Source organism: Mastigoproctus giganteus, chromosome 5 (genome assembly GCF_048544385.1).
Source record: "Mastigoproctus giganteus isolate SK-2022 chromosome 5, ASM4854438v1, whole genome shotgun sequence".
Classification (NCBI taxonomy): Eukaryota; Metazoa; Arthropoda; class Arachnida; order Uropygi; family Thelyphonidae; genus Mastigoproctus; species Mastigoproctus giganteus.
Genome location: NC_143579.1, coordinates 201,201,460 through 201,227,613, shown reverse-complemented (window position 1 = coordinate 201,227,613; position 26,154 = coordinate 201,201,460). Strand labels below are relative to the sequence as shown.

Genomic DNA, 26,154 nt, shown 5'->3' with positions numbered 1-26,154 from the left:
TACCTGTCTAGTTGAGCCTTAAATTTGTTTAGGCTATCAACTTCAACAACAAGTGATGGAAGTCGGTTCCACCAACCAACCACCCGCTGGCCAAAGGCAAATTTCCGCACATCTATCCGACATCCGTCCTTCCTCAATTTGAATTTATGCCCTCTGAGCTGATTATTCTGAGCAAGATGAAGAATCCCATTGGCATTGAGCATGATCAAACCATTCAAAGCCTTATACACCTCTATCAGATCACCTCGCCGGTGCCTAGTCTCCAGACTCTGTAATTTGCAAAACTTAAGCCTTTCTTCGTAAGAGCAACCCTTTGTTCCATTCACTAATCTTGTTGCCCTTCTCTGTACCCGTTCCAGCAGCTCTACATCCTTCTTGAAATGAGGCCTCCAGACCTGTATACAGTACTCAAGATGTGGCCTAACCATTGCCTTATACAAGGGAATAATCACCTCCTTATCCCTGCTAGAAAAATTCCTGTATATCATTGACAAGACACTATGAGCTACTCTTGCAGCTCGTCTGCACTGCTCAGAGAACTTCATATCTGCCTGCACAATTACCCCCAGATCCTTTTCATTCTCCATCACTCTCAGTGTAGTACCGCAGAGTTGATAGGTTGCTCTGGGGTTACTGTTTCCCATATGTAGTACTTTACATTTGTCAATGTTAAACTTCATTTGCCACCTCTCAGCCCATCTGTTCAACCTTTCTAGATCCTGTTGCAGCAGCATAGCGTCAGTGGTGTCCTTAACAACCCTGCCAACCTTTGTATCATCTGCAAACTTGGACATTAAACTTGATATCCCATCATCAATATCATTCATAAACACCGAAAACAACAACGGACCCAACACTGAACCCTGAGGAACTCCACTAATAACATTAGTCCACGTTGAGCAGTGTCCATTGATTACCACTCTCTGTCTTCTGCCACTCAACCATCCCCTTATCCATAGCAGCAATTTGCCTCCAATGCCACACTGCTCCAATTTGTGCAGCAGTCTTCCATGTGCAACAGTATCAAAAGCCTTTCTAAGATCCAAATATATAATATCAAAGTTATTCCCTGCATCTAGTTCTTTTGTGACTACATCATAGTATCCAATCAAATTGGTCAGGCAAGACCTGCCCTTAACAAAACCATGCTGCGTCTGAGCTATAACTGAATTCTTGTCTAGATGATCCTGCAGTGCTTCTTTAACCAGTGCCTCCATTAATTTACCTGGAACAGAAGTTAAACTAACAGGTCTATAATTACTTGTGTCGGCCTTTGATCCTCCTTTGTGAATTGGGGTTACATTTGCACATCTCCAGTCTATGGTTACCTCCCTGAGTCCAAAGAAGCTCTCATAATTATGGCTAAGGGTTTGCTTACTTCCTTTGCTGCCTCCTTTAATATAACTGGATAGATCCCATCCACCCCTGGTGCCTTTTTTATGTTTATCCTCAACAATCTCTCCTCCACTTTCCTCTCAGTTATTACAAAATCCTCCAGCTCACTGCCAATGTTTACTTTACCAACATCATTCTCCTTCCTGAATAACTCCTCATGCGTGAATGTAGATGCAAAATACTCATTTAGATTGTTAGCCACCTGAGCAGGATCCTCAACTGTTGAACCATCAATATCCAGTGGACCAATCTGATTCATCCCTTTCCTTCTTGAGTTTAAATAGGTAAAGAACTCTTTTCTGTTTTTCTTTGCATCCTTTGCCAAGGATTTTTCGTAGTCTGCCTTTGCATGCCTAATCTCCTTTGTGACTTGGTTACAGACCAACTTATATCTATCATAGGCTTCCATGTCACCCATTAATTTGTATGTATCCCATGCATTTTTCTTCTCTGCCACATGTCTCATTAGTTCATCTGACAACCATTTAGGCCTAAACCTTGAACAATATTTCTTAGTTGGTATGTAAAGCCTGGTAGCCTCCAAGATTAGTTCCTTGAATGCTTCCCATTTTGAGTTTGCTGTTGGTAACATCATAAGTTGGTCCCACTGTATAGAATTTAAATACTGTCTCAGACCATCATAGTCACCTTTACGAAAACAAAAACCCTTCCCTTTACCTCTGATGGTAGTTACCTCCTTGAGTAAATCCCACTTCAACACACTGTGATCACTGCCACCTAGTGGTTCATTTATCTGCAGATTCTTAATGCATGAAGAATCACTACTGATAATCAAATCAAGAGTATTGCTCCCTCTTGTTGCCTCACGAACATGCTGATGTAGAAAACAATCATCCATTAAATCCACAAAAGCCTTGCTAGTGTGCGAGTGACCAACCCACAAATTCCAGTCAATATCTGGGAAATTAAAATCCCCCATTATAAGACTCTCTGATTTACTGGCCCACTCTATTTCCCTGTACAATGTCTTATTATACTCATCAAAGTCATTAGGCCTATAGCACACTCCTACTCTCAATTTTGATTTCCCTATGCTTATGTCACACCAAACTAACTCGACACTGCCCTGTCCATCGATGTCGACTGGCTTCACTTCCTTGGACGTGTTTCTTAACTAATAGCATAACCCCTCCTCCCCTCCTGTCCTGTCTATCCTTTCTATACACATTGTATTCCCCAAATTCCAGTTCCGCATTCCTTATATCTGTGTGACACCACGTCTCTGATATCCCAACAATATCTGCCTTTGATGTTTTGAGCAATACCTCGAATTCATCAAATTTATTTACCAAACTCCTAGCATTGGTGTACACGCAGGTATACATGCACCTGTTTCTATTCTTGGCTTCTATTCTATTCTGGTTTCTATTCTATTCTATTAGTGTTTTAGCAACCCTGCCAACCCCGTTAAACATAATATTGTGTATGTTATCATCATATTATACTTAAAATATTTTTATAATATATTATTTTTTTATTATACACAATATTATGTTTAACGATGTATAATAACATACACAATATTATGTTTAATGATGGGGTACCATATTAAGAGTATGAGAATAGGTATCGATCGGATGGGATAACATTCTTGAGATCAGTGTTGGGTCCAGGGGGATGACCGGGAGTGAGTTTTGGTAACAGGAAAAAAATATCCCATTTATTATGTAATCAAAGGAAACAGGCCCCAGTTTTAAGTTCAGTATTCTATAGTTACGAAAAAGTGAATATACTGTTGCATGCGCAATTATTTAAATCTTTCTTTTTTTCAAATGCACTTGGAAGAAAAGTGGTATTTTTTCACTATATAATTTTAAACTAAATAATAGATCAATTTTGTTGCTGCTTCAACTTATGGGTTGAATTACCCTCCCCCCACGAAATCAAAGACAAAAAAGGATATGAATATCATTGCCTCTATCGAAGTGAAGCGTTTAAAATGGTATCGACGTGTAAAACAGATGCAAGAAACCACACATGCAAAAGCATGTGTGGTTTCTGGAATGGATACCTCCAGGAAGAGGGAGAATACCAAAGAGGACATGGATAGATTGAGTACAGGAGTGCATGACAGCTCGAGGTCTAAACTGATCATGTCACCTTGAATCTCACTTTCTGGCGGTAAAAAATTACTTGCAGGGTGAGGAGTATTCCCAATACAAATGGAAATACTCCTCTTTTAAAAAAAAATAATCTTTGAACTTCCTTTTTCTATCATTATTTCTAGAACAGGAGATATATTCACCGTCCCTTGACGTGTATATCAGTCAATAAAGTTTTTTAATCTGCAGTAATTATGCATAGCTTTTCGTGCAAGAAAAAAAACGAAGAAAATAATTTTCGCAAGAGTGTTCCTCTCCTGTGGATTTCTTTTTATCTTACAAATGTTAATTTTTACAAGCGGGTATCTCTTCCGTGGATTTTTTATGTGTTTTTATCGTAAGTATTCTCTTTGATGTGTCTTCCTTTTAGCACCACAGAATGCGAGCCACGCCGGCAGGCAGTCAGTGGAAATACAGCATTCACTGCAGAGCACTTGCGTCACATTCTACGAAGGTGTAGATGTGGGTACACTATATTCTCCCTGCTTTTCACCAAGGTCCGAGGAGAGCACCGGCATGTCACATGACCAGTTTGCAAAACTTTAGTCAGTTCTGTGGATATACACGTGTATATATTTATAACATATGTATATGTTAGGGGAGAACTCTGTATATTTGGCACAAGCACGTTACAAGTATTGCTTCTTCTGCATCTAAAAAACTAGGTTTTCTCCTTCGCTCTCGGCATTACTTTTCTTCCAAACAGCTGCTCACTCTGCATAAATCGCAAATCCGTCCTGCCATGGAATATTGTTACCACATCTGGGGTGGTGCCCCCAAAACCTCTCTCAGGCTTCTTGATTCCATTCAGAAGAGGGCAGTTAGGTTAATTAATGACTCATCTCTAACAGTCTCTCTCCACTCGCTGTCTCATAGACATACTGTTTCTGCTGCATGCCTCTTCTACAGATACTTCCATGGGCACTGTTCTTCTGAACTGGCTTATATAATTCCCGCTCTCTCTTTCAAAACAGTCCGAACATGTGCCACCACCAGCCAATATCCATTTACTGTCCAACTTCAAACTCACAGAACCAACTTTTCATCTTCCTTGTTTATTCATTCAACTGCCGTTTTCTGGAACAACCTTCCTTCATACGTATTTCCTGAAAATTACAGTCTACAGAAGTCCAATGTCAACAAATATCTTCTTTCATCTTCTCAACCTCCAACCCAAGCACGGTACTAAGTACTATAGATTCTAACACCTCTCATGTTTGGGGTTTACATAAAAAAAAAAAAAAAAACATTTATGACTATTAATTATAATAAGAGAATATGAGAAAACAATAATCATAGTTTAATAATACCGAAATCACAGATTGAAATTCGCACGAAATCATACTAATTATAATCAAACTTTTTAAGTACTATAACAATCTTAATCATCTTTGTATATGTATCAATCACATTATTTATTGATATTTCTGATAATGTAATGTTGCCATAGTAAAATTAAAATTGCTATTTTTCACCAAGTGGGAGGAATATAATCTACCGGAGATGAAACTCACTCCCAGTTATCTAACCTCCTGGATTCGACACTGCATGGTGAGAGCTAAAGAATTTTTCCTTGAAATTTTGTTTGATCAAGTGGTTATGTATAGTTTTCAGGGAGAAAAAATAAAATCGGATTTTTCCGGATTTGTGACTTTCCCCCATCCCCGGGAGCAAAATCGTAATTTGTAATTTAATATCCTTTCTATGATGTCAGGTGTTGAAATTTTTACCATATTTTTAAAATTTTAATTGAAATTTTCTTCTTACTGCTCTTTTTAGGATGTGTTTTCCTTTCAGCGCCACCGAATGCGTGCCATGCCGGCTGGCAGTCAGGGGAAAGATGGCATTCACTGCAGAGCACTTGCGTGGCATTCTACGAAGGTGTAGAAGTGGGTACACATATTCTCACTGCTTGTCGCCGAGATCGGAGAAAGCAATGGCTTGTCACATGACCAGTTTATGTGTATGACGTATAACGCCATGTGACCAGTTTGCAAAACTTTGGCCAGTTCTGTGGATATACCGCACATGTGTATACATTAATTAATAACATATGTAAATGTTACAAAAAAAAAAAAAAAAAGAAAAAAATTATATAATTATTAGAGAATGTGGGAAACAACAATCACAGTTCAATAATATCAAAATCACAGATTAAAATTTGCACAAATTAAACGTTTTAAGTACAGTACTATTATAATCTTATTCATCTTTTCATACATATGGATCGCATTGTTTGTTAATATTTCTGATAATGCAGTGTTGCCAAATCAAAATAAAAATTGCTATTTTTTGGCCAGGGGGAAATGAAATCCACCTAAGATGAAACTCACCCCCCCGTCATCCTCCTGGATTTGACACTGCATGAGAGCGACAGAAATTTTCCTTCAAATTTTGTCAGATCAAGCGGCTATGTATAGTTTTAAGCAGAAAAATAGAAAATTGTTTTTTTCCAGATTCATGAGTTTGACCTCCAGTGGAATAAAATTTCCACCCCCCCCCCCTCGCAAAAGAGTAACTTTTAATTTTATATCATTTGCAAGACGTCGGATGTTGAAATTTTCGCCATATCAATTTTTTAAATTTTCTTCATACTGCGCTTTTTAGGGCCATATCTGTTTATACAAAACACGAATTCAATAATTTTAGGAAAAAAAAAACCCGAAAAATTCACAAGAGTGTACTGTTTTCGTAGATATTCGCTTTTTTTCATCATAAGTATTCTCTTTAATATGTTTTCCTTTTAGCACCACCGAATGTTTGCCATGCCGGCTGGCAGTTAGGGGAAAGATGGCATTCACTGTAGAGCACTTACGTGGCATTCTACGAAGGTGTAGAAGTGTGTACACATATTCTCGCTGCTTGTTGCCGAGTTTATGTGTATGATGCCACGTGACTAGCTTTCGAAACTTTAGCCAGTTCTGTGGACGCGTGTGGCAGGCATGCAGCCGGTGGAAAAAATGCATTAATTTTAGCACTACTTCGCATGTGTACAAGAGGGTGGCCACATTCTCTCAGACTGCTGTTGCCGATATCCGAGGAAAGCAGCAGTGGAATAGTGCCATTGATGTACATTCTGTGAGACTGCCGGTTGCTGAGTTCGAAGAAAAGCGTGGGCATAACGCCACTGATGTCACGTTACTGCGGCAATGCGCAGTCTCGGCAGTTGTCTCCACAAGTATGTCACATGACCAAATATGTCATAAGTCACATGATCGGAAGTGACATCGTAAACATCACGTGACCTCTTCGGAGAAGCAACGCCTGTCAAAGATGCCGTCAGGCCACACCCTCGGAAGCTTCAAGGTATCCGTAGCCTTTTGTAAACTTTAACTGTTGAAGGAAGAGCAGCTCTTTTTTTTAGCATTAGCATTAGTAGAGGCATTTGAGGCAAGAAAGCAAGCTTATGCAGCATCAGCCAAAAAAAAAAAAAAAAAACCCACTTCCACTTCACCCCTCTGTTCGTTCAAAATACCTGTCCAGCTGAGCCTTAAACTTATTTAGGCTATCAACCTCCACCACAAGGGATGGAAGTCTGTTCCACCAACCAACCACCCGCTGGCTAAAGGCAAATTTCCGCACGTCTATCCTACATCTGTCTTTCCTCAATTTGAATTTATGCCCTCTCAGGTGATTTTTCTGAGCTAGAGGAAGAATCCCATCAGCATTGAGCATGCTTAAACCATTCAAGGCTTTATACACCTCTATCAGATCACCTCGCTGGTGCCTAGTCTCCAGACACTGTAATTTGCAAAACTTAAGCCTTTCTTCGTAAGAGCACCCCTTTGTTCCATTCACTAATCTTGTTGCCCTTCTCTGTACTCGTTCCAGCAGGAACGAGTACAAAACGTTTTTTTACAAAACGAAGTCAGTTTCAGTGTCCAATAGCATATTGTAAACAATCTGAGATGTATGGTACAGGAGGAAAGAAAATCTACTATAACTAGAACAGGAAGAAAGCTATGAGATGTTCAGGGGGAAAAACGTTAATCTACACACTTGGCCCTCAGTAACTGAAAGAATAAGAAAAGTGAAATAGGAAAAAATATTAAGGAAAAGAAATAATAATAATAAAGTCAGGAAATCCCACATTCTTTAGGCCTGACTTCACTATCAATTAGATTGGGAGTGTTATTTTCTACTCTTTTCTTGCTTTAACTTATGCTTACATTAATAAAATAGGTTAAATATATTACCTGAGTCCGACAGATTCTGTAATCTGCAGGTGAGCCATCAAAGTGAGTATCATCTATGACCTTCCCCATTGCTATCAAAAAAATATGCATGTATATATGGATATCACAAACTATATATTTTTGATAAAAATGTGAAATAGGAAAAATAAAATATCTATGCCATTGATATACGAAAGTCCAATATTACAAATAGAATGTATAAGAAGAAGACTTATTTAATGAATATTATTAATGTACCACAAGTTTGAAAGTATGGTCTGTTTAATTCCCATTATCCTTCTGGCAAAAATTAATTTATGATAAATGTATATATAAGCGTTTTACCTAAATAAGTTGCATGTGCAGTCTCCTAATAATAGGTGTTATCTTTTCCGGGTATTAAAAAGTTGTGTAAGCAGTGGCTTTTTTTTTTTTTTTTTTTATTTGGTAGTTGTTGGCGCATAGGCGTCTGTGGCCATAATGCACCTTCCAAGGTTTTTGCAGTACTTTGATCCAAGCCCGAGGCGGGAATCGAACCCGCGACCTTTGGGTTGCCAGGCAGGCACTTTACCCACCCGGCTAGCCCGGTCGGCTAAGCAGTGGCTTACCAGTCCACCTAACTCTATCTAGAGTCTAGATAGAGTTAGGTGGATATTGACAGGAACATGGAGTCATGAATGGTGGCAAACTTGAGAAAATCATGATTGCAATCCTAGATTCAATAAGGCATCATCACCATCAAAGAATATGATATTACTCTGGGAAAAGAAGCTGCCAAAAACTAATTTCACTAAAGAGGGAATTAAGAGAAGTAATCACAGTCAGGAATACCATCACAAGCAGAAAAATATGCAGAAAATGTGAGCACATCTGTGGATTATTCAATTAAGAAATTACTTTGAAAACAGTTACAGGAATATGAAGTCTCTGTATCAACAATAAGAGATCACATCAACCACAATCTTGGCATGAAACGATATCGTCATTAATTTTTTTATAATTAAGTGATGCATACAATCAAAAACAATATGAAACCAGTATACAAGGCTTGATCAAGAAGTATGGTGAGTAATCTTATAATTTTTGTAGGTATGGTGGTTTCAGTGAAATGTTTCTCATTTGTCATATTCATTGAAAATGATGGAATCTGACAACATGCAAAGATTGCTACTAATGGCCTTTCCACCTGTATATTGATAATTCTAATCTTTCTTGTTAATTTGTTTATAAATTGGCCAGAATTACATTGGCCAGAATTACCTGGTGCTAGACATGTAGTTCTTCTCCCACTGTCCCACCATGATCAATAATAGCAAGTATGGATATACCCTAAGAGAAGATAGGAAAATCCTGTACACCCCCCTCTCCCTCTCCCTCTCTCTCTCTCTCTTGCCTGATGTATATGGATGACTATCAAACTATGCTGTAATTGAGAATCAACTCCAACAACTACTCTGGGTCACCAAAGAGTTCAGCACTGACATCACGATGCAATTTGGCCGAGACAAATGCAAGACCCATGGATTACATCAGGGAAATCCAGTCGGCACAAACTACCAGCTGAAGACACGACGAGGGAGAGACCTACAAATATCCAGGGATGATGCAGGTTCAATAGCTAGAAAACAAGATCAAGGCCAGCTTGACTGAGAAATACCATCAGAGACTGATGAGCCTGCTAAAAACAGAGCTGAATGGTAAGAACATGGTCATGGCGATAAACACCTATGCAGTCTCAGTACTAATGTACTCCTTTGTGATCACAGATTGGATTAACGTTGAGCTGGAGGAGATTATGAAATCTTCCAGGATAATGACGACCAAGAGCTGCCAACTCCACATAAAGGCAGCCATCAAGAGACTGACCATAGCCCGGAAAGGAAGAAAGGGATTGGCTGACCTCATTGAACTACAGAAGGCGGCGATTAAGAACATGTGGGATTACTTCAGGAAAATCTACCAAGCCATAAGGAAGATAGACAAATGGCACACACCACTCAACCTCAACAAGGAGACCCTCCACATACAGACAGAAGAAACAAGAACAGAAAGACGGGCGAAGAAGGCACTCCATGGCAGACACTACAATAACCTGCATCAGGTTATTGTAGTTATCAGGTTATCTGCATCAGGTTATTCAAAGAAATGTGGCATGGGGAACAATTAACGACCATCCAAATCACCATGTTAACCACCAGCATGGCACCAGAGAGTCTTCATAACAACAACAATAGGCCTCGCAGAGAACACTTATATTACTCCAAAAATTTGTGATCCTGAACATCTCACTGAGTTCACCTGACCTCAGTGAACAACAGAAGAGGGAGATTAAAAAATGCAGGATTACTTCAGGAAAATACAGCACCAATCTACCAAGTCATAAAGAAGATAGATAAATGGTATGCAGCATTCAACCTCAACAAGGAGACACCCCCTCACTCAGAAGAAACAAAGGCAGAAAGATAGGCAAAGATGGCACTCCAAGGCAGTCACTACAATAACCTCCATCCAGACTACATAGACAAGATGGTTTCTAGGGAATGGCTGACAAGCAAAATGCTCTTCCCTGAGACCAAAGGATTCTTCTCTCGTGAAAAATGCCAAGAAATGCAGCAAAGACTTCTATGCTTATATTAACAGAAGGAAAGCGTTCAATCACATTGGCCCACTTGATGTCAACGGTTGATGACCATGCTCAGGTTGCTGAAAATTGAATAGATATTTTGCATCTACATTCACACACGAGGAATTCGTTATGAAAAGGGATGTCACAAGTTTATCAAACTTCAATGGGGAGATAAATGACTTTGTGATAACTGAAAGGAAAGTGAGAGAGAAATTGTTGAAGCTGAACATAAAAAAAAGCCCTTGGGATAGATGGGATCTATCCAATCATATTAAGGGAGGCAGCAAAGTAGAGCAAACCCTTAGCTATAATTATGAGGGAATCTTCGGATTTGGGGAGGTCCCTATGGACTGAGAAGTGCAAACGTATTTCCAACTCATAAAGGGAGAACAACAAAAGGTGACACAAGTAATTACAGACATGTCAACTTAACATCTATTCCAGGGAAAATAATGGCGTCACTGGTTAAAGAAGTAATGCAGGACCATCTGAGCAGGAATGTAATTATACTGCAGTCAAAGCATGGATTTGTTATAGGGCGGTCTTGTCTAACCAATCTGATAGGTTATAATGATACAGTGACAAGGAACTGGATGCAAAAAAATAATTTTGATATCATATACAGTAAGATATGCTACAACAAACAATGCTACAATGAACAGTTTCATCAAAAAATCAGGATGCTACAATGAACACAGATGCTACAACCAAAGTGAAGGAATACTATTGGCCGACGTAGCACGCATGTGTGCATGACATATTGATTAGAGCGTTTCCCGCTTTGATTAGAGCATCAGTTATCATGTTTTGTTATGGTTTGTAAGGTTTGGTTATTAGTTTAGTTCAGTTTATCTGCTTATTTGCCTTTAACAGTAAAAATATATAGTTTTTAATTATTCTGCTATATAAATTTAGCCATGAGCCAGAAAAATAGTGAGAAAGCTAATTAACTTAAACATTAAGAAAGAAACAATTTCTAAGCGAGAAAGTGGAAAAGTGTAGGAGATCTAAGTGCTGAATATGGTATGGCTAAACCAACAATCAGTACAATTTTAAAAAACAAGGAAGAAATAAAAAGTACACAGGTCGCGAAGGGAATCTCTAGGTTAAGCAGTTTACATTGTAATATCATGGAAAAGATGGAAACTCTTCTATTAGTGCGGATTAATGAAAAACAAATGGCAGGTGATAGTGTCAATGAGGTGATTATTTGAGAAAAGGCCAAACAACTGTTTGAGGAACTTGGTGCTAAGGCTCCTAGTACAAGTTAAGTTCTGGTTTTGTGAAGGAGTTTTTTGGCACCAAGGGGTGGTTTACTCGATTTAGGAAAAGGACTGGATTACACAGTATTGTGAAGCATGGTGAGGCTGCCAGTACAGGACGCTGCTGAGCAACATCGTGAGAAATTTAAGAAAATATTAATTGAGGATGGCTTTCTTTCGCAGCAGGTGTTTAACTGCGATGAAACTGGCCTTTTCTGGAAGAGAATACCATGCAGAACACATATCACTAAGGAGGAGACCACCTTGCCTGGCCATAAGCCAATAAAAGACCAGCTTACATTGCCCTTTTGTGCCAATGCTTTGGTTACTGCAAGGTCAAACCACTGCTCATGTACCATTCAAAGAAAACTAGAGCTTTTAAAAACATCAGGAAAAACTACCCTGGAGTTTTGTGGTTTTCCAACCACAAGGCTTGGGTGACCAGGAATCTTTTCTCTGACTGGGTGACTGAGGTGTTTGGCCCCACTTTCCGTGACTACCTTAGGGAGAAGGATATTGCACTGAAGGTTCTTTTCGTCATGGACAATGCTCCAACCCACCTTTCTAATTTGATGGAAGAATTACCAGATGAGTTCAGTTTTTTTAATATTAGCATTAGTAGAGATGTATGATGCAAGAAAGCAAGCTTATGCAGCATCAGCCAAAAAAAAAAAAAAGAAAAAAAAAGTGATTCCATTTCACCCTTTCTCCGTTCATTCTAAATACTTGTCCAGCTCAACCTTAAATTTATTTAGGCTATCAACTTCCACAACAAAGAATGGAAGTCTGTTCCACCAACCAACTACCCGCTGGCTAAAGGAAACGTCCGCACATCTATCCTACAAGTGTCTTTCCTGAATTTGAATTTATGCCCTCTCAAGTGATTATTCTGAGCAAGAGGAAGAATCCCATTAGCATTAGCAGAGGCATATGATGCAAGAAAACTAGCTTATGTGGCATCAGCCAAAAAATAAAAAAAAAAAACCTTTCATTTCACTCCTTCGTTCGTTCGAAATACCTGTCTAGCTGAGCCTTAAATTTATTTAGGCTATCAACTTCCACAACAAGGGATGGAAGTCTGTTCCACCAACCAAATACCCACTGGCTAAAGGCAAATTTCCACACATCTATCCTACATCTGTCTTTCCTCAATCTGAATTTATGTGCTCTCAGGTGATAATTCTGAGCAAGAAGAAGAATCCCATCGGCATTGAGCAGGCTCAAACCATTCAAGGCTTTATACACCTCAATCAGATCACCTGGCAGGTGCCTAGTCTCCAGACACGGTAATTTGCAAAACTTAAGCCTTTCTTCTAAGACCAACCCATTGTTCCATTCGCTAATCTTGTTGCCCTTCTCTGTACTCGTTCCAACAGCTCTACATTCTTCTCAAATTGAGGCCTCCAAACCTCTATACCTCACGGTGTGGCCTGAACAATGCCTTATACAAGGAGATAATCACCTCCTTATCCCTGCTAGAAAAATTCCTGTATATCATTGACAAGGTGCCATGAGCTACTCTTGCAGACCATCTGCACTGCTCATATCTGCCTGCACAATTACCCCCAGATCCTTTTCACTCTCTACAGGGTGATAATCACCACCTTATCCCTGCTAGAAAAATTCTTGTATATCATTGACAAGACACCATGAGCTACTATTGCAGACTGTCTGCACTGCTCAGAAAACTTCATATCTGCCTGCACAATTACCCCAAGGTACTTTTCATTCTCTACTACTGTCAGTGTAGTACCACAGAGTTGATAAGTTACTCTGGGGTTACTTCTTCCCATATGTAGTACTTTATATTTGTCAATATTAAACTTAATTTGCCACTCTCAGCTCATCTGCTCAACTTTTCTAGATCCTGTTGCAGCAGGGTACTGTCATTAGTGTCATTAACAACCCTGCTGACCTTCGTATCGTCTGCAATCTTGGCCATTAAGCTTGATATACCATCATCAATATCATTTACAATTACTTAACAAATACAGGTCACTTTTGAAAAAAGGCCGTGAATTAGGGTTGAATTTGAAAGTGTCTGCAATTCTGCCCAGACACGATAGGAGGGAGTATATGATGAGAGCCTTGTCAATCAATTCACTCCTGAAAAGATTGTGCAAGGCTCAAGGGGTAGAATTTTTTTCAGCCTGGTCTGTACTTGTTAACAGGAGAGACTGCTCCTACAGGGATGGGATACACTTAAATAGAAAGGATGCAAGAATATTTTCTGATGCTATGGAGGCAGTGTTAGGTGGGTCGGAAAACTGCTAGCTTGGGGGGGGGGGATTCAAGAACTAATAGATTAACAGTAACCACTGGCAGAGGTGAAAGTGATTCTTGAACTGCATCCATGGAATGAGCTGCAGCCTGGAAAACAAGATGCAGGATATTTCAGAGACTGCTGGGAGTCATCATTGCAGTACAAGTAAACACATGGGTTATGTTAGGGTAGCTAAGAATAGGAACAGATGCATGTACCAATGCTAGGAGTTTGGTAAATAAATTTGATGAATTTGAGGTATTGCTCAAAACATCAAAGGCAGATATTGTTGGGATATCAGAGACGTGGTGTCATATAGATATAAGGAATGCAGAACTGGAATTTGGGGAGTACAATGTGTACAGAAAGGATAGACAGGATAGGAAAGAAGGAGGAGTTATGCTATTAGTTAAGAAACACATAAAATCCAAGGAAGTGAAGCCAGTCAACATACCTGTACAGTGCAGTATCGAGTCAGTTTGGTGTGACATAAGCATTGGGAGATCAAAATTGAGAGTAGGAGTGTGCTATAGGCCTAATTACTCTGATAAGTATAATAAGAAACTGTACAGGGAAATAGAGTGGGCCAGTAAATCAGAGTCTTCTAATGGGGGATTTTAATTTCCCAGATATTGACTGGAATTTGTGGGTTGGTCACTCACACGCTAGCAAGGCTTTTATGGATTTATTAGATGATTGTTTTCTACATCAGCATGTTCGGGAGGCAATTAGAGGAGTAATACACTTGATCTGATTATCAGTAGTGATTCTTCATGCATTAAGAATCTGCAGATAAAGGAACCACTAGGTGGCAGTGATCACAGTGTGCTCAGGTGGGATTTACTCAAAGAGGTAACTACCATCAGGGGTAAAGGGAAGTGTTTTTGCTTTCGTAAAGGTGACTACAATGGTCTGAGACAATATTTAAATTCTATACAGTGGAACCAACTGATGACGTTACCAACAGCAAATTCAAAATGGGAAGCATTCAAAGAACTTATCTTGGAAGCTACTAGGCTTTACATACCAACTAAGAAGTATTGTTCAAGGTTTAGGCCTAAATGGATGTCAGATGAACTAATGAGACATATGGCAGAGAAGAAAAATACGTGGGATACATATAAATTAACATGTGACACGGAAGCCTATGATAGATATAAGCTGGTCTGAAACCAAGTTACAAAGGAGGTTAGGCAGGCGAAGGCAGATTACGAGCAATCATTGGCAAAGGATGCAAAGAAAAACAGCAAAGAGTTCTTTACTTATGTAAACTCTAGAAGGAAGGAGATGAATCAGATTGGTCCACTTGATATCGATGGTTCAACTGTTCATGATCCAGCTCAGGTAGCTAACAAACTAAATGAATATTTTGCATCGACATTCACACATGAGGAGTTATTCAGTGAGGGGAATGCCAGATGTGTATTCAACTCTGGCAGTAAGCTAGATAATCTTGTAATAACTGAGAGTAAAGTGGAGGAGAAATCGTTGAAGATTATCACAAGAAAGGCACCTTGGGTGGATGGGATCTATCCCTTTAATATAATTGGATAGATCCCATCCACCTGGGGTGGATGGGATCTATCCAGTTATATTAAAGGAGGCAGCAAAGGAAGTAAGCAAACCCCTAGCCATGATTATGAGAGCTTCCATGGACTCAGGGGAGGTACCCATGGACTGGAGATGTGCAAATGTGACCTCAATTCACAAAGGAGGATCAAAAGCTGACAGAAGTAATTATAGACCTGTGAGTTTAACTTCTGTTCCAGGAAAATTAATGGAGGCACTGGTTAAAGAAGCACTGCAGGATCATCTACACAAGACTTCAGTCATAGCTCAGACACAGCATGCTTTTTGTTAAGGGAAAGTCTTGCCTGACCAATTTGACTGGATACTATGATGCAGTCACCAAAGAACTGGATGCAGGGAATAACTTTGATATTATATATTGGATCTTAGAAAGGCTTTTGATACTGTTGCACATGGAAGACTACTGCACAAATTGGAGCAGTGTGGCCTTGGAGGCAAATTGCTGCTATGGATAAAGAGATGGTTGAGGGGAAGAAGACAGTGGTAATCAATGGACACTGCTCATGGTGTATTAATGATATTAGTGGAGTCCCTAAAGGGTTAGTGTTGGGTCCATTATTGTTTTCTGTATTTATAAATGATATTGATGATGGTATATCAAGCTTAATGTCCAAGTTTGCAGACAATACAAAGGTTGGCAGGGTTGTTAAGGACAATACTGATGCTATGCTGTTGCAATAGGATCTGGAAAAGTTGAGCAGATGGGCTGAGAGGTGGCAAATGAAATTTAACATTGACAAATGTAAAGTACTACATATGGGAAACAGCAACCCCAGAGCAACGTATCAACTCTGTGGTACTACGTGACAGTAGTAGAGAATGAAAAGGAGCTGGGGGTAATTGTGCAGGCAGATATGAAGTTCTCTGAGCAATGCAGACGGGCTGCAAGTGTAGCTCATGTTGTCTTATGATATACAGGAATTTTTCTAGCAGGGATAAGGAGGTGATTATTCCCTTATGAAAGGCAATGTTCAGGCCACACCTTGAGTACTGTATAGAGGTCTGGAGGCCTCATTTCAAGAAGGATGTAGAGCTGCTGGAATGAGTACAGAGAAGGGCAACAAGATTAGTGAATGGAACAAAGGGTTGCTCTTATGAAGAAAGGCTTAAGTTTTGCAAATTACAGTGTCTGGAGACTAGGCACCGGCGAGGTGATCTGATCTGATGGAGGTGTATAAAGCCTTGAATGGTTTAAGCATACTCAATGGCGATGGGTTTCTTCCTCTTGCTCAGAATAATCACCTGAGAGGGCATAAATTCAGATTGAGAAAGACAGATGTAGGATAGATGTGTGGAAATTTGCTTTTAGCCAGCGGGTAGTTGGTTGTTGGAACCGACTTCCATCCCTTGTTGTGGTATTTCGAACAAACGGAGGGGTGAAATGGAAGGGTTTTTTTTTTTTTTTTTTTTGGCTTATGCTGCATAAGCTTGCTTTCTTGCATTATATGCCTCTACTAATGCTAATGCCTAAATACAGAAAACAACAATGGGCCCAACACTGAACCCTGAGGGACTCCGCTACTAACATTAATCCACGACGAGCAGTGTCCACTGATTACCAGTCTCTGTGTTCTCCCACTCAATCATCCCTTTATATCCATAGCAACAATTTGCCGCCAATGCCACACTGCTCCAATTTGTTCACTGTCTTCAAAGTGCAACAGTATCAAAAGCCTTTCTAAGATCCAAATATATGATATCAAAGTTATTCCCTGCTTGCAATTCCTTTGTGACCACATTATAGTATCCAATCAAATTGGTCTGGCAATACTTTCCCTTAACAAAAGCATGCTGTGTCTGAGCTATAACTGAAGTCATGTCTAAATGATCCTGCAATGCTTCTTTAACCAGTGCTTCCATTAATTTTCCTGGAACAGAAGTTAAACTAACAGGTCTATAATTACTTGTGTTGCCCTTTGATCCTCCTTTGTGAAATGGGGTCACATTTCCACATTGCCAGTCCATGGGTACCTCCCCCGAGTCCAAAGAAGTTCTCATAATTATGGCTCAGGGTTTGCTTACTTCCTTTGATGCCTCCTTTAATATAATTAGATAGATCTCATCCAAATCGGGTGCTTTTTTATGTTTATCTTCAACAATTTCTCCTCCACTTTCTTCTCAGTTATTACAAAATCATTTAGGTCACTGCCAGAGTTTAATTCACCTCTAGCATTCCCCTCCCTGAATAACTCCTCATGTGTGAATGTAGATGCAAAATATTCATTTAGTTTGTTAGCCACCTGAGCAGGATCATCAACAGTTGATCCATTGATATCAAGTGGACCAATCAGATTTATCCCCTTCCTTCTAGAGTTTACATAAGTAAAGAACTCTTTGCTTTTTTTATTTGCATCCTTTGCCAAAGATTTCTCGTAATCTGCCTTTGCCTGCCTAACCTCCGTTGTGACTTGGTTACAGACCAGCTTATATCTATCATAGGCTTCCATGTCACCCATTAATTTATATGTATCCCATGCATTTTTCTTCCCTGCCATATGTATCATTAGTTCATCTGACATCCATTTAGGCCTAAACCTTGAACAATATTTCTTAGTTGGTATGTAAAGCCTAGTAGCTTCCAAGATAAATTCTTTGAATACTTCCTGTTGAATATTAAATTTTCTGTTGGTTACACCATCAGTTGGTCCACCGTATACAATTTAAATACTGTCTCACACCATCGTAGTCGCCTTTAAGAAAGCAAAAACCCTTCACTTTACCCCTGATAGTAGTTACCTCTTTCAGTAAATCCCACTTGAGCACACTGTGATCAATGCCCCCTAGTGGTTCCTTTATCTGCAAATTCTTAATGCATGAAGAATCACTACTGATAATCAGACCAAGAGTATTACTCCCTATAGTTGCCTCCTGAACATGCTGATGTAGAAAACAATCATCCAATAAATCCACAAAAGCCTTGCTCATGTGTGAATGACCAACCCACAAATTCCAGTCAATATGTGGGAAATTAAAATCCCCCATTATAAGACTCTGATTTACTGGCCCACTCTATTTCCCTGTACAGTTTCTTATTAAACTCATCAGAGTCATTAGATCTATAACATACTCCTACTCTCAATTTTGGTCTCCCAATGCTTATGTCACACCAAACTGACTCGACACTGCACTGTCCAGCGATGTTGACTCTCTTCATTTCCTTGGATTTTGTGTGTTTCTTAACTAATAGCATAACTCCTCCTTCTTTCCTATCCTGTCTATCCTTCCTGTACACACTGTACTCTCCAAATTCCAGTTCTGCATTTCTTATATCTGTGTGACACCACATCTCTGATATTCCAACAATATCTGCTTTTGATGTTTTGAGCAATACTTCAAATTTATTTACCAAACTCCTAGCTTTGGTGTATACGCAAGTATACATGCACCTGTTCATATTCTTAGCTACAGTAACACAACCCATGTGTTTACTTGTACCGCAATGACTCCCAGCAGTGTCTGAAATATCCTGCATCCTGTTTTCTAGGCTTCTGCTGATTCCAACAGAAGCAGTGCAAGAACAATTTTCCCCTCTGCCAGTGGCTACTGTTAATTTATTAGTCCTTGTATCCCCCAATCTAGCAGTTTTCCGACCAACCTAACACTACCTTGATAGCATCAGCAAATATTCTTGCACCATTTCTATTTAAGTTTATCCCATCCCTGTAGAAGCAGTCTCTCTTGTTAACAAGTACAGACCAGGCTGAAAAAAATTCTACCCCTTGAATCTTGCACAATCTTTCCAGGGCCGAATTGATCGACAAGGCTCTCATCATATACTCCCTCCTATTGTGCCTGGGCAGAATTGCAGACACTTTCAAATTCAACTCTAATTCACGGCTTTTTTTTTTTTTTTTCAACAGTGACCTGTACTTGTTAAGTTTTATCAAGGTTCACTTCTTGCCACCTAATACGACGCCTCTCCTCTAGCCTATGGACTAGCAGGTGATCTACACTAAGGCACTGTTCAGGAAATGTTTTGAGGCCACTTCTTCCAGTGATGTGACTCTGAAGGACTTTTGGAAGGGTCACTTCAATATAGCGGATGCTATTTTCTTAATTGTGGTTGCTTGGAAGGAGGTTTCTGTTAGGTGGTTGAATTCGGCTCGGAGGCCATTGTAGCCTGACACTGTGGCTCCAAGGGACTTTGAAAGCGTTCAACATTTGGAAGAAGAGCCTGTTGTGCAGGAAATTGTGTGTCTGGGCAGTTCCATGGGCCTGGAGATTAAAGAGGAGGATGTGGAGGAATTGGTGGAGGACCACAGGAAGGAGCTATCATTTGATGAGCTAGCAGAGCTTCACAATGAAGAGACAGAGGCACTGAAGAAGAGGAAAGCTTTCGGGAATGAGAACAAGGAAAAAAGTCACAGCCTTCCAGATGAGGACCTTAAAGAGGTGTTCTCTTGCTGGAATAAACTTTCCAAACTTATAAAAGAATATCATCCGGATATTTCTGCTGTGGAAATGGGCCTTAATCATTTTAATGACACCTTGATGGCCCACTTTTGGAGGGACCAAAAATCCAGGATAAAGCAGTCAAACCTGGATTCATTCTTCAAAAAGGTGGACAAACACCCTCCAACTGATGAACCTCCAACAGGACAGTCACCCAAGTGCATAGGAATGATGACTTCTCTCCTTCAACCTTTATGTGATTTTTTTGATTTTTATTAGGGAAAGTTTGTTTATATTTTCACTGGGGGAATACTGTTTATGCTTTTCAAATTTTATGTACAGGGTATAAAAGTTAAATAAATTAATTTTATATTATTTTTCACTTATATTTTTCATTTTGTATTATATTTTTCCTGTTTAAATCATTGTACTGATGGTAACTTTGATCTAGACTGTGGGCCTGGAACGGATTGCCCCTAAATACATCACATATTTCAACGTACACTAGAACGAACAGATGCTATAATGAACGAGGTTCTAGAACCAATTACGTTCGTTCTAGCATGCCCCATTGTACTTGGATTTCAAGAAGGCTTTTGATACTGTTGTACATAAAAGACTGCTATATAAACTGGAGCAATGTGGCATTAAGGGCGAGTTGCTGCTATGGATAAATGGATGGTTAAGTGCACGAAGAAAGGGTGGTTATCAATGGGCACTATTCTTCATGGACTAATGTTATCAGTGGAGTTTCCAGGGTTCAGTGCTGGGCCCATTGTTGTTTTCAATATTTATTAATGATATCGATGATATTAATGATACAATCATAAAGTATATATTTAATGTCAAAGTTGGCACATGATACAAAGGTTGGCAGGGTGGTTAACAACAGTAATGACAGTATGCTAATTTAATAAGATTTAGAGAAATTTGGTTGATGGGCTGAGAAATGGAAGTTGAAGTTTAATATCGACAAATGCAAGGTACTGCTTATGGGTAGAAGTAATCTCAGAGTAACTTATCAACACTCAGTTGAAATCCTCTGAGCAGTGCAGATGTCCTGCCAGGACAGCTCATGGGATTTTGTCAATGATATACAGAAACTTTCTAGTAGGGATAAAGAGGTGATTATCGCTTTGTACAAGGACATGGTTAGGCTGCATCTAAAGTATTGTATAAAAGTCTGGAGGCTTCACTTTAGGAATGATGTAGATCTGCTGGAACAAGTGCAGAGAAGGGCAATCAAATTGGTGAAGGAAACATAAGAGTGCTTTTACCTAGAAAGGCTTCAGTTCTGAAAATTGTATCATCTGGAGACTAGGCATCTGAGGGGGGTGATCTCATTGAGGTGTGTAAGGCCTTGAATGGATTGAGTAAAGTAAATATGAATGACATTCTTCCTCTTGCTGAGACTACACACATGAGGTGGCATAAATTTAAGTTGAGGAAGGATGGTTGAGGGTAGATGTGTGGAAGTTTGCCTTCAGCCAGCGAGTGGTTCATTATTGGAAGAAACTTCCATCTGTTGTTGTGGAAGTGGATGATTTGAAAAAAATTAAGGAAGAACTATACAAATTCTCGAAGGGCAAGAATGGGCAAAGTGTTTTTTATTTTTGGCTGATGTAAGCTTGCTTTCTTGCATCATTTGCCTCTATTAAGACTTGTAGGATCTTCAGAGTTCTTTGCCCAATAATAGTAACCAGACATAACAACTACCCCGAGCAACTGGTAGCAGTACCTGTCATGGGGCATAAAAAAAAAAAACAACAGGAGAAGAAAGAGCATAATAATAATTTGCTTTAGAATTAACATTAGCTAAATTATGCAAGAAACTAAAGCTCATACTGCACATCTCACCCCTTCAATAATAATTTCATTACAAACAAGTTTAATAATTCCATATTGAACAGGGCCAATTAAAACCTTTATTGGTAATGCTTTCTAATATTTTGTCATTTTTTTTATTGTCCATTTATCTTGCAGCATTCTTTTTTAAAGGTGGTTGTTGTTGTTGCTTGGGTTTTATTGATGCATTAGCGACTAAGGCTATAATGTGCCACAACCAGGTGATATACAAAATTTTTTGTTTCACTGACCCAATTACTTAGGTCACCATGTCAAAATATAAAATAACAAAGGTATAAAATGCAAAAAGATAAACCAATAAAGAAATAACAATAACAAGTAAATATTAAATAAAAGTAAAAACCTTTATTGATTTATAAAAGCTAAAAATAGCAGACACATGGTCATTGTCAGATAAAATCTGACTGAGTGTATACGGCTCAGTCAGATGATTAAAAGCGGTAAAACGGATATTACTAAAATCTGGACAATCAATTAAAATGTGTCTGATAGTTAAAATTGTGCCACAGGACTCACATATAGGAGGGCCATCAGCCCTCAGCAAAAACGAATGAGTCAAATGACTATGTCCTATGCGGGTCCGGGCAAGAACAACTTCCTCCTTACGATTCCTGCGCAGACCAGATTGTCACGGTTCAATTACAGGCTTTATACGATATAATTTATTCGCAGTCTGTCTATTCCACGAATCTTGTCATTGGGAGTGTATCTTCATGTGTATTACTTGCCTGTAGTCTGTATAGGGGACTGACAGGCAGCGATTATTACTGGGAATTGCTGATTTGGCTGCGGTGTCAGCCAAATCATTTCCCCTAATCCCAATGTGGCTGGGAATCTAGCAGAAGCAGATATCATATTCACGTTCATGGAGAAAGTGAATCTTCTGCTGAGTACTAGACAGAACTGGATGAGGATTATATCTCACAGATATTAAAGCCTGTAACACACTAAGGGAGTCGGAATATAAAATGAACCGTTGGCATTGGCATTTACTAATGTGATCTAAGGCTAACTCTATAGCATGCAGCTCTGCAGTAAATATGCCGCACTCAGAGGGAATCCACTCCGATGTAATGCTGTCTGTAAAGACAGCAGCAGATCCCACATATGATTCCGACTTCGAACCGTCTGTGTAAACTGGCGCGAAGTCAGAATGTTCAGCTCAGTGTGCTGAATAAAGCTGCAGGTAGACCGATGATGGAGTGTCCGACTTTCCCCAATTTCTAAGGGACAAGTCACATGCCGGGACATGAGCATGCCAGGGTGGAAGGGGTTGCTTTGGTGTTCGGGCAACCTTGTCTACCTTGATATTAAGTTCTTTGAGTAGCTCTTGGAGATGAATACCAAAAGAATGATTGGCAGTCTTACGGGTATTGTACAAATTTTTCCAACGTGGCTCAAAAACGAATGGCCACGTAGGATGGTCTGGCAGGGATTTCAGTTTTAAAGCGTACTTTAAAGACAACTGCTTACGTCGAAGCGATAACGGTGGTTCGTTTGCTTCGACATATAAGCTCTGGACAGGAGATGTGCGATATGCTCCAGTAGAGATACAGAGGGCCTGATGATGGACAGGGTCCAGCCATCGAAGGACACTGTCTCTGGCTGAGGAATATACCTGGGATCCATAATCTAATTTGGATCGCACAAGTGCACGGTAAAGCCGTAGAAGGGTACATCAATCTGCTCCGCAAGATGTAGAGGAGAGCGAGAGGAGAATATTAAGCCCTCGAGTGCACTTTGTGCGGAGTTGACGGATGTGATCCAGAAAGGTCAGTTTTTTTTATCAAATATGAGTCCCAAGAATTTTGTGTCCTCTGCTACTGGAATAGCATTTTGTCTAAGCCTTAATTCAGGTTCAGGACGAAGATTACACTTACGACAAAAGTGTACGCAAACGGTCTTCTCCGACGAGAACCTGAAGCCATTAGCAAGTGCCCAGGAATTAAGGCGATCAATGGCTTTCTGCAGTTGTCTTTCAATAACCCTCATGTTGCATGACTGACAAAATATGCTAAAGTCATCAACATAGAGAGCACTGTTTACAGTTGGAGGAAGTTGTTCTGTGATGGAATTCATTTTGATGGCGAAAAGCGTGACACTTAATACTGATCATTGTGGTACTCCCTCCTCTTGGCTGAAGGAACGAGAGAGTGAGAATCCCACATGAACTTGGAAAGATCGATTGGCTAAAAAGTTTTGAATAAAAAAGGGGAGATGTCCTCTAAGGCCTAGGCTATGTAAACCTTTTAAAATGCCAAATCTCCAAGTTGTGTCATATGCTTTCTCCATGTCAAAGAACACTGACACCAAGTGTTCGCGTTTTAGGAAAGCATCCCGGATGGATGTTTCCAGTCTAATTAGATGGTCCAAAGTGGACCGGTTCCATCGGAAGCCGCACTGGATGTTGGAGAGAAGGTCATTTGATTCTAAATACCAAATTAAATGAAAATTAACCATTCTCTCCAGAATTTTGCATATACAGCTAGTCAGAGCAATAGAACGGTAATTAGTAGTGACTTTTGGATCCTTTCCTGGCTTAGCAAAGGCAAGAACGATTGCCTTGCGCCAGGAATCCAGAAACTGCCCTTCAATAAAGATTCTATTATACAGAATGAGCAGATAATCCATAGATTTTGGTGAAAGATGCTTAATCATTTCATAATGGATGCCATCTGGTCTAACAGCACTTGCTTTGGAAAGAATAAGAGCTCTTTTCAGTTCCTGTATAGTGAATGGCCTGTTGTACGGATAGAAGCTCTTAGACTTAAAACTAAGTGCCTGTTTTTCGATTTTATGTTTCAGGACCAGGAACTCTGGGGAATACGAAGATGTTGCAGAAATGTTAGAGAATGTTTCCCCCAAGAGAATTGGCTATTGCAGTTGGATCTGCAATAGTGCATCCATTATAATCTAGGATTAAAGAAGGGTGGGATGTATATTTTCCCTTCATTTAATAGTTTGCCTAGTTCTAGTCCTTGAGGCATATCTCAGACATTCTCCTATGTATGAAAAGCTAGGGATTGCTACATGGGAATCTAAAATGCTGATGGAACAGATATGCAGGTGACACCTGAGCCAAGTGTCAAGAATTTTGATGAAGTTCAGTTGTTTTGCAACAACCAAATTCTCTGCTTGCACCTTCATCATGGTGGGAATGTTAGTAACCATGAGGATGACCCAGTGTGTAAGTCCTGAAATACTGCAAATAATATACTGGAAGTAACCTCAAAGATGTGAACCAACTAGATAAATCCTTGGGGGTTCAGGGTTTCAGGTTTGGCATCCACACCACACAAAATAATATCACCCCCTCTGTGTTACCAGACAATAATATAAATGTGCAGAAATTTGCCTTTAGCCAGGAGGCGGTTGATAGCTGGAACAAACTTCTATCTATCGTAGTGAATGTTGTAAACTTAAATAAGTTCAAGGTAGAACAAGACAAGCATTTGTTGGAGTGAATTAATGGGTGAAATGGAAAGGTTTTTTTTTGGCTGACGCTATATAAGTTTGCATTCTTGCATCATGTGCCTCTACTAATGCTAATACTAATAATAGGTGATCCATAACTCTCATTGACTGGAGCAATACCATCACTTTACTCATTGGAGTACTGAAGTGATGAAACCCATGTTAAGTCTAGACTCCATTCATAAGAGGACATTTAGGTTAATTAATGACCCATCCCTCACAGAGTTTCTCCACTCTCGCTCCAAATGTTTGTCAAGTTCTGCCTTGAATCTATTTAAGCTATTAACTTCTACAACAACATGCTCTGTTTCTGCTGCATGCTTTTTCTACAGATACTTCCATGGGTACTGTTCTTCTGATTAGCTTCTGTAATAACCCTTCTCTCTCTCTCTCTCTCTCTCTCTCTACCCCCCCCCAAACCAATTTGAACATGTGCTGCAACCTGTAAACATCCACTTATTGTCCAACTTCAAACTCACAGAACCAACTTTTCTTCTTCCTCATTTATCCCTTAAACTGCCATTTTCTGGAACAATCTCACTTCACATATACTTTCTGAAAATTGCAATTTACAGAAATTCAAGTCTAATATCAAAGTATCTTCTTTCATCTTCTCAACCCATGTATAGTACTAAGTATTATATGTTCTATTACTTTTTGTGTTTGGGTTTTTTTTAAAAAAAAAAGTGTTTGTTTGAATTTATTCAAACTACCCACTTCCACAACACCAAATGAAAGTTTGTTCCAACAACCCACTGGGCGAGGGCAAATTTCTACACACCTATCCTGCATGTTTCAAAAATCGGCATAGCAGTGCATGTTCTTTCAACAAGATTTTAGATAATGTGAACTTTTTCCAAATTCCTCCAAAAACGTTCGTTCTGCATCTCATGCATACAGTTCAGAAAACTCTCACAAAAAAGTTGAAATCATCACATTTTTTTCTCTGTGAAAAATTTAGTCATACTTTCAGTGTAATGAATAAATT

General features: G+C 39.4%; 1 protein-coding gene across 1 annotated transcript in view; it reads right to left on the bottom strand.

The window, feature by feature from the left end:
• LOC150086007 (syntaxin-1A-like) overlaps positions 1–26,154 on the bottom strand; it is a 209,916-nt gene that overhangs the window by 103,048 nt on the left and 80,714 nt on the right. The window contains exon 5 of the mRNA XM_090374769.1: positions 7,715–7,785. Coding sequence (XP_090230895.1) covers positions 7,715–7,785 — 71 coding nt within the window. The remainder of the gene's footprint in view (positions 1–7,714; positions 7,786–26,154) is intronic.